The sequence below is a fragment of the Odocoileus virginianus genome, chromosome 11 (genome assembly GCF_023699985.2).
Source record: "Odocoileus virginianus isolate 20LAN1187 ecotype Illinois chromosome 11, Ovbor_1.2, whole genome shotgun sequence".
NCBI lineage: Eukaryota > Metazoa > Chordata > Mammalia > Artiodactyla > Cervidae > Odocoileus > Odocoileus virginianus.
Window position 1 is genome coordinate 69184396 of NC_069684.1, and position 14169 is coordinate 69198564.

Consider the following 14169-nt stretch of genomic DNA (forward strand, 5'->3'; position numbering starts at 1 on the left):
AAGAAAGCTGAGCGCTGAAAAATTGATGCTTTTGAACTGTGGTGTTGGAGAAGACTCTTGAGAGTCCCTTGGACTGCAAGGAGATCCAACCAGTCCATCCTAAAGGAGATCAGTCCTGGGTGTTCATTGGAAGGGCTGATGCTGAAGCTGAAACTCCAGTACTTTGGCCACCTCATGCAAAGAGTTGACTCACTGGAAAATACCCTGATGCTGGAAGGGATTGGGGGCAGGAGGAGAAGGGGACGGCAGAGGATGAGATGATTGGATGGCATCACTGACTCAATGGACATGAGTTTGGGTGAACTCTGGGAGTTGGTGATGGACAGGGAGGCCTGGCATGCTGCAGTTCATGGGGTCGCAAAGAGACACAACTGAGCAACTGAACTGACACAGTCAAGACTTTGGCATAGTCAATAAAACAGAAGTAGATGTTCTTCTGGGACTCTCTTGCTTTTTTGATGATCCAACGAATGTTGGAAGTTTGACCTCTGGTTCCTCTGCCTTTTCTAAATCCAGCTTGAACATCTGAGAGTTCACAGTTCACATACTTTTGAAGCCTGGCATAGAGAATTTTGTGCATTACTTTGCTAGCATGTGAGATGAGTGCAGTTGTGTGATAGTCTGAGCATTCTTGGGCATTACCTTTCTTTGGGATTGGAATGAAAACTGACCTTTTCCAGTCCTGTCACCACTGCTGAGTTTTCCAATTTTGGGCATATTGAGAGCAGTACTTTCACAGCATTTTCTTTAAAAATTTGAAATAGTTCAACTGAAATTCCATCACTTCCAGTAGCTTTGTTCATAGTGATGCTTCCTAAGACCCACTTGACTTCACACTCCAGGATGTCTGGCTCTAGGTGAGTGATCACACCATCGTGGTTATCTGGGTCATCAAGATCTTTTTTCTACAGTTCTTCTGTGTATTCTTGCCACCTCTTCTTAATATCTTCTGCTTCTGTTAGGTCCATACCATTTCTGTCCTTTGTTGTGCCCATCTTTGCATGAAATGTTCCCTTAGTATCTCTAATTTTCTTGAAGAGATCTCCAGTCTTTCCCATTCTATTGTTTTCATCTGTTTCTTTGCACTGATCACTGAGAAGGCTTTCTTATCTCTCCTTGCTATTCTTTGGAACTCTGCATTGCTGGGAGCCAGCACCCGAGATCCCACCCATGACAAGGTCATGAGGAAAAGACCTGACAAGCAAGGCAGATCAGGACCTCAGGGATTTCGAAAAGCTGCCCCGGCGCTCACCTTAAAGATGATCTTTGTCTTTCTCATGCTTGCTATGTTAGACTACTCCTGAATTTCTGTGACACAGGCAGAAGGCCTTCCCTCATCTCTCTCCAAACAGAATCAACTTAGAACGTTAATCAATATGTCCCCTGGACAGTGGTATCCTATAAGATTATCCAGGATGAAAGGAGTGTTTCAATTTAGACCCCTTTGCTGGCATTCTAGCCTGCTTGGCAAATGCGTACTAATGTACATGACTGCTCACAACACCTTAATCATAAACAGCATAGAGAACCTGATCACACAAAAGGCCCTAATAGGCACAGAGCCCTTCAGGAGGTGAGGAAGCCCTATTAGAGAACATAAAAATTTATTCTAAAAGTGGTTATAGTTAAAGATTTAGAAAAATAAGAGTTTAGAATTGTTCAATTTTAACCAGGAATGCTAAACAGGGGCTGCCTCACCGGAGCTGCAGAGTCTTTGTGTGGTAAACCTCTTAGATAAATTTAACTGATAACTTCTGCAAAAGGACTGACCTTTGTGTTCAACAAAGAATAGATCACGGGAAACAGCTTTGCATTCACCTAGGTCATAAAATGTCAATAGGCCCCAAGGCCAGAAGATAATGTACAAGATTCTCACAAAGAAGTATGCAGAAAACACCCTGGTTTCATGAAGGACAAGCTGATGTAATATTAAACTATCTTCCCCTTAAAAATGCACTAACTTAGAATATGAAAGCTATGGTAAAAAATAAAGATTTGAAATAAATAAATAAATAAATATTTGCCGGACTCTGCTGCGCACCCCCAGTCTGGTCTCTCTCCCTCCTTCTCTCTCTTTCCCTCTCTCTCTTTCTCTTTCTCTCTCTCTCACTACGCCGTTCATCCTGAGGGTACCCCTTGATCCTGATGAGGCTGAACCCCAGCACTGCATTTAAATGGGTTTATCTTTTCTTTTCTCCTTTGCCTTTAGTGTCTTCTTTTCTCAGATATTTTAAGGCCTCCTCAGACAACCATTTTGCCTTTTTACATTTCTTTTTCTTGGGGATGGTCTTGATCACTGGCTCCTGTACAATGTCACGAACCTCCATCCATAGTTCTTCAGGCACTCTGTCTATCAGATCTAATCCCTTGAATCTATCTGTCACTTCCACTGTATAGTCATTAGGGATTTGATTTAGGCCATACCTGAATGGTCTAGTGGTTTTCCCTACTTTCTTCAATTTAAGTTTGAATTTGGCAATAAGGAGTTCATGATCTGAGCCACAGTCAGCTCCCGGTCTTGTTTCTGCCGACTGTATAGAGCTTCTCCATCTTTGGCTGCAAAGAATATAATCAATCTGATTTCAGTGTTGACCATCTGGTGATGTCCATGTGTAGAGTCTTCTCTTGTGTTGTTGGAAGAGGGTGTTTGCTATGACCAGTGTGTTCTCTTGGCAAAACTCTGTTAGCCTTTGCCCTGCTTCATTCCGTACTCCAAGGCCAAATTTGCCCATTACTCCAGGTATTTCTTGACTTCCTACTTTTGCATTTCAGTTCCCTCTAGTGAAAAGGACATCTTTTTTGGGTGTTAGTTCTAGAATGTCTTCTGGTCTTCATAGAACTCTTCAACTTCAGCTTCTTCAACATTACTGGTTGCGGCATAGGCATGAATTACTGTGATATTGAATGGTTTGCCTTGGAAACGAACAGAGATCATTCTGTCATTTTTGAGATTGCATCCAAGTACTGCATTTTGGACTCTTTTGTTGACCATGATGGCTACTCCATTTCTTCTAAGGGATTCCTGCCCACGGTAGTAGATATAATGATCATCTGAGTTAAATTCACCCATTCCAATCCATTTTAGTTTGCTGATTCCTAAAATATCAATGTTCACTATTGCCCTCTACTGTGTGGCCACTCAGTTTGCCTTGATTCATGGACCTAACATTCTAGGTTCCTATGCAATATTGCTTTTTACAGTATCTGACTTTACTTTCATCACCAGTCACATCCATAAATGGGTGTTGTTTATGCTTTGGCTCCATCTCCTCACTCTTTCTGGATTTATTTCTCTACTGATCTCCAGTAGCATATTGGGCACCTACCAACCTGGGGAGTTCATCTTTCAGTGTCCTATCTTTTTGCATTTTCATACTGTTTATGGGGTTCTCAAGGTAGGAATACTGAAGCGGTTTGCATTTCTCCAGTGGACCATGTTTTGTCAGAATTCTCCATCATGACCCGTCCATCTTGGGTGGCCCTACATGGCATGGCTCATAGTTTCACTGAGTTAGACAAAGCTGTGGTCCATGTGATCAGATTGCTTAGTTTTCTGTGATTGTGGTTTTCAGTCTGTCTGCCCTCTGATGGAGAATCATCAGAGGCTTATGGAAGCTTCCTGATGGGAGCGACTGACTGAGGGGGAAACTCGGTCTTGTTCTGATGGGCAGGGCCATGCTCAGTAAATCTTTCACCCAATTTTCTGTTGAAGGGCAGGGCTGTGTCCCCTCCCTGTCATTTTACCTGAGGCCAAATATGGTGGAGGTAATGAAGATAAGTGGTGGGTCCTTGACCAATAATAATGACATGATGGTTGTGATGTAGAGGCATCAGAGATCACAAGCAAAGAACAAGCCTCCCCTCCCCCACTACCCCACAGCTGTCAGTCATCTAGACTGTCAGTCCTGCCACTTTAATTCCTTCAGCATTTCTCAACTTCTCTTCAGGCCTATTGCCACTGCCTCAGCTGAAACCAGCCTCACTCCTTGGCTGGACAGCTGCAGCAGATGTCTATGGGGTAAGTTCTGTCCCACTTCAAACTGTTGCCCACCTACAGCCAGACTTCTCTTCCTACAATGCAGCACATTTACTCCCCTGGCTAAAGACTTCCAGTGTCTCGCCTTCCTCTTCATAGTGAACTGCTGAGAGTCATACACCAGGTCCTTCATAACCTAGCCCTGCAAACTTTTCAGCCTCAGGTCCTGTCCATTTCAGCACTTGCAGGCTAGAAAAGACATATGAGAATCCCTTGGACAGCAAAGCGATCAAACCAGTCAATCCTAAGGGAAATCAACCCTGAATATTCATGGAAGGACTGATGCTGAAGCTGAAGCTCCAATACTTTGGCCACCTGATGGGAAAAGCCAACTCATTGGAAAAGACCCTGGTGCTGGGAAAGATTGGGGGCAAGAGAAGTGGGCAACAGAAGATGAGATGGTTGGATGGCACCACTGACTTGATGGACATGAGTTTGAGTAAACTCAGGGAGATAGTGAAGAACAGGGAAGCCTGGCCTGCTAAATTGTATGGGGTCCCAAAGAGTCAGACACAACTTAGTGACTGAAAAACAAAAATGTTCTCTTGGCCTGGCATTTTACTGAAAGAAGATGTAAATGACACTGTGATGTTAATTGCTGTAAAGATAAGTTTTAGACCAGGAAGCCGAGTCATTACTGATATTTACATAACCTCCCTTCTGACTTTTCCAGAGAAGAATGTGAACATGCTTTCTCTGCTTGCCTTTTACTACTGATCTACTAACGTCAGCATGATTTTTTTTTGTCCTGTGGGCCCGTTAACATCACTAGTGTGGTGTTCACTGATATTTTCAGTTGCTTCAGAAGAAGCAGAATACTATATTTTTTATTTCTTTTTCACTAGGCAGAAACAAGGCACTGTGTGTGTGTGTGTGTGTGTGCATGCGCACACTAAGTGGTTTCAGTTGTGTGCCTTTGTGGCCCTATGGACACACCCCACAATGTCCACCAGGCTCCTCTGTCCATGGGATTCTCCAGACAAGAACACTGAAGTGGGTTTTGTGATTGAACCTACATCTCTTATGTCTCCTGCATTGGCAGATGGATTCCTTATCTCTAGCACCATCTGGGAAGCCCCAACAAGGGACCAGACTAGACAAAAGGCTTTAATGAAAAGTAAAATATACTATTTTCAATTCACAGATTTATGTCTCCTTATTCATTAGGTCTGTAAAAGAGACAATGGAGGTTTTATCCTGGAGTTGTTACAGATTTAAACAATCTGGATTACCATATAAATGACAGCTGACCTACAGGGTTAGCAATTATAAAGGTGATACCCATATTTGATACCCAGGTTGATTTTTCATTTGATGCTGAATTCGAAGGGGCAGAGTATGAAGGACATGACTTTTCAGCTCTCCCAGTCTTCAGGATGACCTTTAAAATAGCTCCTCTACTACTTTGCAAAGATCCAATAAGTTAACTCTAGAAATATTTCAAAGCATACATTTTAAGAAATCAATTATAACCAGTAAAGTACAAAATCTGAGCACATGCTCAACATTTTCAATGGAAAAGAAGATACCACAAATAAGAGTACACAGAACAAAGTTTACTTACATTCACACCCTTTGGATGGTGTCCATGTGAAGTTTTCCTGACAAGTCAAAGTCAGAGGCTCATCTGGAATAGGTCTGTAGCCAAACTTGCATTGATATTTCAACTCAGTCCCAACTTCAAATACTTCTTGATTGCTTAGCTTGTTGTCTCTTCCATCCCAGACAGCATGGGGAATGTCTGGTAACCCAATACAACTATCTGATCATGGAAGAAGCACAAAGATGAAATAAAGCTGTTTTGGGGGTGGCAGACTGACCCAATAAGCCTGGCACACACCAGCTCCCATTCCCAGAAAAGGTATAGCTCGTATTAACTGAGGAAGAAACAGGTGGCAAAGGTTAATAGGAATTCCAGGAAGAGCAACTTCTGATAGACTCAAGTGCTCAGTGCACACAGCAATCCAGAGGATGTCATTGAGGAAACAGCATGGTGCAGAAAGGGGCAATATCTAGGTTACTGGATCGGCCTCCAGGAGCTTAGTTCTCCTTCCATGTCAAAGCACTTCAGCATGGAAGCACCAGAGATCGCTGAGGATGCACAGCACAAGTTTGCTGCTAAGTAACGAAATGTTCACCTGATTCTCGCTGCCTAAAAGGGAATTAGAATAGGAGTTGTAGTGTTCCCCAGATACTGTAACACTGTCACCAGGAATTTCTGATTGAGCTTAAACCTTGTTCCACATAATATTGGATTCTGCTTTTATCCCCTACTGGATATGATGCCAAAGGTATGCATGGATTGAAGAAGGGGTACAGGTCTGTCAAATCGCATATTTATCAAATTTTGTCACTACATATGCAAATCATCACCTTTTTCTCCTAATGGCAGAAGGAAATGAGTATATCACAACGTAGCAGTGGCTTCCATTGCCAAATCACTATGTGAGTTTGTGCTAGTTACTTAATCACTCTGTTTTGTCGTCATAAAGATGTGATTTTTAAAAAAGTAATATCTACCTCTTAGGATCATGGTAAATACTAAATGAATTAAATGATGTCATGCACTTAGAACAATGCTTGATACAAAGTGCTTAATAATTTTTAGCAATAAGTATCATTAATCTTCTGACTGATCTGTATGTATTTACAACTTCAAGGTGTCAAGGCCAACATTAGCCCATAGAGCATTTCTGTGCAAATTTTTAAATGGAATATCTTGAAGGAATTTTACCTCCATCTTTCAAAAAAATCTCAGAATATGTTTATTTTGTTAGGATGAGACAATTTACTAGTGTCTACTGAAATATTTTTTAAGGAATAAATAAATCTACCATGTCTGTGATGTCACTGGGGTCAAAACTGTATGATATATATGTATAGAAAATCCTCAGATAACACAAACAGATTACTAGCAGGAAAAGGAAAAGCAAAAAACAGAATTAAAAAAACTTCCTCCTGACATGAGAAAACTAGAGAAAAGTACTAATTTAATGTAAAATGACTCTTGGGATTTAAGTGGGCTTGTGCCTGTGAGCATGCTACACTCATATTCCTGGATAACTTTAGATGCCAATTATGAAAATCCCTTTGGTGCATACTCACTGAGTTCACAAGTAGGAGGAGAAGGATGCCACTCGTTATTAGCATCACAACGGATTAAACTGTCACCATTGAGGATATAGCCTTTCTTGCAGCTGAACAGAATAGAGTCTTTGTAGTGATAGATGGGTCCAAATCCAGACAGAATGTTTCCATTTCGAACTCGTGGTGGGTGACAAACTATATCTAAAGAAGTATAAAAAGAACATCTTAGTTACAAAAGAGAAATGATAATAATGATGTGATTACTATTGATATATGGGTCTCAGGGAGACCTGATATAAGCCTACATCAAGTATATACAAAGAAAATATTTTAAAGCTCTATGTATGTTCTTTTAATTCCTAGGAATCTCAGCAAAATGACGTCCTGTCATGTTAGTCAATGTGAATAAAGTCCTAAAATTTCTCATCAAAGAAAAAAGTATTTCAAAAACCCATTTCATCATTACAAAGAATAGATTGGTGGTTACCAGAGGTGGGAATGTGCAATGGGCAAAATGAGTGATGTGGGCTAAAGAGTACAAACTTCTGCATATAAATGAGTCATGGGGATGTGATGTACAGCCTGGTGTCTATAGTTAATGACACTGCAATATATATTTGAGAGTTGCAAAGAGAGTAGAGTCTTAAAAGTCTCATCACAAGAGAAATTATTTTGTAACTATGTATGGTGAAAGATGTCAACTAGACTTATTATGATCAATTTCACTGTATATACACAAATATCAAATCACTATGGTGTACACCTGAAATTAATATTATAGGCCGATTATATCTTAAAAACCCCTAATCAATATCTAAAACCCAAAGCCCAAATTCCAAAGACCCCCAAATCTTCCTCTTCTAATGGCTTACGCTCCTGGATGATTTTGATGGTGGGTCAGTGGCCAATTGGGAAAGGCTACGGACTCCAGTATTCTGGCCTGGAGAATTCCAAGGACTATACAGTCCATGGGGTCGCAAAGAGTCAGACAGGACTGAGCAGGTTTCACTTTCAGGTTCAGTGGCCAATCGTCCTGATATGATGGTTGTGATGTAGAGGCAGCCAGGGCATCAGAGATCACAAGCAGAGAACAAGCCTCCCCTCCCCCACTACCCCACAGCTGTCAGTCATCTAGACTGTCAGTCCTGCCACTTTAATTCCTTCAGCATTTCTCAACTTCTCTTCAGGCCTACTGCCATAGCCTCAGCTGAAACCAGCCTCACTCCTTGGCTGGAGAGCTGCAGCAGGTGTCTATGGGGTAAGTTCTGTCCCACTTTAAACTGCTGCCCACCTACAGCCAGACTTCTCCGCAGCACATTTACATTTTAAATGCAGCACATTTACTCCCCTGGTTAAAACCTTTCAGTGTCTGCCCTTCACATTTGTTCTGAACTCCTGAAGACACAAAGGTCCTTCATAAACTAGCCCTTCGAACTTTCCAGCCTCAGGTCCTGTCAATTCCAGCTCTTGCAGCTAGACTCTAGGCATTTTGAACTCTTCACGATTCTCTCTCTAACCCCAGTATTGTACTAAATCAAAACAGTAAATGATACTGTGTTGTTAAAGTCTGTTAATTGCCACAGTTAGAGGTGTTTTATACCAGTAAGATGAATCATTCCTGATCCTGGCATAGCTTTTAGAGATGAAAGGGAAAATATCTTCTATGCTTATCTTTTACTTTTGAACTAGTAACGTTGGTATGGCTTTGTGCCCTATATATATATGTGGTTAATGTTACTAGCATGGTGTCCACCCCTATTTCTAGCTGTTCCAGGGAAACAGAAGACTATATTACCTATTTAATTTATACCAGGCAGAAAAAAGGGACTAGTCTGGCCAATATTTTTAATGAAAAGCAAGATATATCACTTCCAAGTCAAAGAACATATGAGCCAAGGACTCTCTACTTGTTCACGTCCCCTGATGAACTGATTGTGGAAGTTTTGTGGTTTTTCTTAACTTATTTGTTGGTGCATAATTGCTTTACAGTGTTGTGCTATTTTCTGCAGCCAAAAAAAAAGGAACAAAATTGGGTCATTTGTAGTGCTGTGGATGAACCTAAAGTCTGTCATACAGAGTGAAATAAGTTAGAAAGAAAAACAAATATCATATATTAACGCATATGTATAGAATCAAGAAAGATGGTGCAGGTGAGCCTGTTTGCAGAACAGGAATAGAGATGCAGATGTACAGAACAGACGTGATTTTGGATGTTTTGTGAGGGAGTTGTCAGAAGATATAAACAATCTGGATTACCATGTAAATGACTGCCCCCTAGAGGATTTCCCAGGTGAGCTGTACACTAACAAGGAGCCTAAAAGAAATAAAAATGTATGTATGTATACATTTACATGTTGGTGATGGACAGTGAGGCCTGGTGTGCTGAAGTCCACGGGGTTGCAAAGTGTCGGCCACGACTGAGCGATTGAACTGACTGACTGATATACATATGTATATATATACGCACATGCACACAAAGAACAAAGCTGTTACTGTTAAAATACCTAGGGATTTTGGTATTGATTATTATTGCAGTATAGCCTATGCTTTCTGACTAATAACAGCGTATGAGTAGCGGAACAAGTGAATGAATTCAACTTTGCCTTGATTAGTTTGTCTTTGAATCATTCCATTTCTCTTAATACATTCAGCATTGTCACTTACTTTTACAAGTAGGAGGGTTTGGATACCAGACACCTATTGTCTTATTTTCCACTCTGCAAGAAATGGAGGCTTGGCCTAACATTGAGAAGTCAGGGTCACAGCTGTAGGTGATGGAAGAGCCGTATGTGTAGAAGTCTTCATCTCCACCATTGTGCCTCCCATTGCTGATGGCTGGAGGAGGCTCACACTTGGCGACTGAGACGAGTGAAGAGGAAGAAATAATGAGGGAAGGCATACTGACAAATCTAACACTCATGATGCAAATTCTAATGGAGTGCACAATAAGCAGCAAAAAGGCATAGGTGTTTTATTACCTAATATGGTTTAGGTTTATAGTCAAGTCATAAGGAGTCTTTACTTACTTATACACTGAGGGAGCGGATCACTCCAGTCAACTCCTTTATCTTGGATCTCACAATGACTAGTAGCTGAGCCAACTAAGATATACCTGAATAAGATAGGCCACAGATTTTAGTGGAAGTTGTCTTATTCTAAATGTAAATTGCCAATTAATAAGGTCTGGATGAAAAGAAAGTTTATTCAACATTTAAAAATGAAAAAATAATGGTTTCTTGATTACTAATTACCATTTAGGCCAACTTGGAGTTAAATTTCATCATATCAAGGAGAAAGCCTTATTTTTCCATTTTTCTTTTATTTACTCATTTTTTAAAACCATATTATTAAGCTTTTTTTACATGGCATATATTCATCACTAATTAAAAAAGTAAATGACAAGCTTTGCATTCAGAATCTTAGAACTCCACTTAAACTCTTTATCTAACAAACCACAAATAAAGCAGTACAAAAGAGTAAAAATATACTTGAGTTTCCTATATAGTTTCATTTGAATAGAAGAATCAGATAAATTGCTGATTAAAAAAACACTTTTGACCTCTAATTTAAATCATTCTTCTGGCACTAGAGTTTGGCATACTCTCATAAACCACTAACTCCCTGATTACCATCTTGTTATTCTTGCCCTTGGAACAAGTCTCAGTAATTCTTCTAGAACTTGTTACTTAAAAAAAAAAAAATTATTTATCAATATAACCTGAATATCAATAAAAGGTTCCTGAATAAACAAAATTTAAAAACACTTACTCAAATAGGTTTATACAAAAAATGAAAGGAACCTTCAAAATTAGGAAACATATCAGTATACAATATATTGTTATGAACTGAATATATGTGTCCTCCCAAAATTCATGTACTGACACCCTCACCCCCAGTATGGCTGTATCTGGAGTAAGGAAGTAATTAAGGCTAAACTAAGTGACAAGGGTGGGGCCCTGATTCACTAGGATTAGAGTTCTTATAAGAAGAGACATCACAGAGCTCTCTCTCTCAATCTCTCTCTCTTTCTGTTTCCTCTTTCTCCTTCCACGTGCACGTGCGGAGGGAAGGCCATGTGACTGAATGCTGTCAGACCTAAATCTAGGACTTCCAGGCTTCAGAACTGTAAAAATAAATTTCTGCTGCTGTGACAGCCTGAGCAGATTAATATATACATGATGTAATAAATCTAAGAAGAAAAAAGCACTATCATCTTGATACAGTACAATGACATTTTTAAAAAACCAAGCATTCTTAGCAAAAATGTCCAATATAATGGGAAGCAGTGGAGACAGAGCCCTACCAAACTTGGGGGAATATCCTAGAGTTGTTTCTGCTAAAGTCAAGAAGAAGAAAGCAAAGGCCAGTATTAGTATTTTATTTGACATAAACTTGCTAGCATAATTATGAGAAAAAGAAATTCAAAATATAAAAATTAGAAAGCAAAAATAATAATATCATTATTTTCAGATGACATAATTGCTTGCCAGGCAATTCCAAGAGAATGCAATTGAAATGCTATTAAAAGTAAGGAGTGATTTCAGTATATTAGATGAGATACAAAATTAATATATAGAAATCTGTAGTTACCATATAGAGATAAAAGCTCTCTGAAGGTATAATGGAATAAAACAAACCATTCCAAATATCAAAAATAAAACATGAAATCAAAGAATAAACATAATAAAATCTAAATGGGGAAAATCTTTAAAACAATCCTGAAATACACACACACAAGACTAGAACAAATAGAAAGACATAACAAATTCTGGGCTAGGAAGACTCAACATCATATAGTGTCTGTGCACCTAAAGTTAGTTTAAAAAATCAGTGTAATTTATTAGAAATTAAAAATCAACTAATTTTAAAGTTAATACAGAAATACAAATAAGCAAACATAGTCAGGAAAACCCTGGAAAAGTATAGGAGTAAAGGAGATACTTCAAAGCAATGTTACACAATATGAAAACTCAGTAATTAAAACACAGAGGAACTGGTTGTGTGACTATATAGACAAACTAAAAGCATTCAGTTTAAGTCCAAAAATAGACTATATTCATATGGAAATTAAATATAGTTTTTAAAAGTGTTATCACAAATTACTGAATTAATCATGGACTTTAATAAATGGTGGCAAGACAATATGAAATCCATTTAGGGAAAGATAAAATTGGCTAGTGCCTCTGAACTCTCTGAATTAAATAACATCAAACCATAAAAATAGTTGAATAGTTGTGGGTAATTACAATCTTCAAGCAACGAAGGCCTTTTGACTATAACTCAAATCCAAAAGCCTTTGAAAAAAAAAAAGATTGATAAGTTCAACATATATGGCACATACATTTTGCTTGGCAAGAAAGAAATACTATAAGCCAAGTCAAAGGAAAGATGACACAGTAAGGAAATACTGTAATTCATTGACATAAAAAGAAACAAAGGAGTTGAAGTCAGTTTACACATAAATAAATATAGATATCTTTTTGTTGTTGTTCAGTAACCAAGTTGTGTCCAACTCTTCGCAACTTCATGGACTGTAGTATGCCAGGTTTCCCTGTCCCTCCCCATCTCCCAGAGTTTACCCAAGTTCATATCCATTGAATCGGTGACACCATCCAACCATCTCATCCTCTGTCACCCTCTTTTCCTTCTGCCCTCAATCTTTCCCAACATCAGGGTCTTTTCCAATGTTTCATTTGTTCTCATCACATGGTCAAAGTATTGGAGATTCAGCTTCAGCATCAGCTGAACATCTTTTAGATATATGAAATATGCTCAACATCACTTGTAAATAGAAAAATGCACATTAAGACTACAAGGAAGCCATTCAACAGCAGCAGAATACACATTTTTCTGAAGCACCCAGAGAAATTCACCAGGAAAAATTATATCCTGGACCATGAAATAAATCTCAGTAGACATATACAAATTTAAATCATGCAATGTATATTTTCTGACTGTAATGGAATTAAAGTAGAGACAAATAACAGGAAGACAAGAGAGAAATCTCAAAACAATTGAAAATTAAATAGCACAGTTCTAAATAACCCATGGTCAAAAGGAAGTCTCAAAGGAAATTAAATACACAGAAGAAAAATGAAAGTATGACATAAGAGAATGTGTGGAACACAGATAAATCAGTGCTGAAATGGAAATTCATAGCAATAAATGCTTACATTGGAAAATAGAAAAGTTCTCAAATCAGGAATCAAAATTCCTACTTCAAGAAACATGAAAAAAGAAGAAGCCATAAACCCAAAGCAAGGAGGAAAAAGGAAACAAAAGCAGAAATCAGTAAGTTTAAAACAGGAAAACAATAAGGAAATAATGAAACAAAAAGCTGACTCTAAAAAAAAATAAATAAAATTGGTAAATATCTTGTAAGATTGATAAAGGTAGAAGACAGAAGTCAGCAATATCATGAATATCATGAAATGAAATTTCACTACAGATCCTGCAGCCATTGAAGGGAGAATAAAGGAATGAACAATTTTATTCTCATAAATTTAACAACTTAAAAGAAAAAGAATAATTCTTTGAAAAGTACAAAATGCAACAAAGTCAAAATAAACAATTTGAGTAATCCTAGAACTATTAAAGAAATTGACTTCATAATTAAGAGTACAGAAAAAGAAATGTCTAGGCCCAGATGGTTTTATAGGAGAATTCTATCAGATATTTTAAAAAATTATTTTCCACAATCTCTTCTGGAAAACTGAAGAGAAAGGAACACTTCTTAACTCACTTTATAATGCGCATCATTACTTGTATATCAAATTCAGACATAGTACAAAGAAAAGAAAAATATAGACCAATTTATTTCTCTTAAAAGTATCCACAAAAATCCTCAGCAAAATATGAGAAAATCAACCCAAGAATTTGTAAAAACAATGATGCATCATGTCCAAATGAAACTTATTTGAGGTTAAACAGTTTTAAAACTTGAAAACTACTCAATGTAGCCCATCATACCAAAAGGATAAAAAAAGAAAAGAAGAAAGAAAATTTATGTGATCATATGCACAGTGATGAATAAAAAGCATTTTAAA

At 38.3% G+C, this 14169-nt stretch overlaps 1 protein-coding gene across 1 annotated transcript in view; it reads right to left on the reverse strand.

Annotated features, from left to right (window-relative positions):
- The window catches only part of LOC110151195 (C4b-binding protein alpha chain-like), a 62096-nt gene that overhangs the window by 42349 nt on the left and 5578 nt on the right, over nt 1–14169 (reverse strand). Inside the window, exons 4-7 of the mRNA XM_070473757.1 lie at nt 10150–10235; nt 9788–9982; nt 7142–7324; nt 5601–5798 (exon numbers count right to left, since the gene is read on the reverse strand). Coding sequence (XP_070329858.1) covers nt 5601–5798; nt 7142–7324; nt 9788–9982; nt 10150–10235 — 662 coding nt within the window. The remainder of the gene's footprint in view (nt 1–5600; nt 5799–7141; nt 7325–9787; nt 9983–10149; nt 10236–14169) is intronic.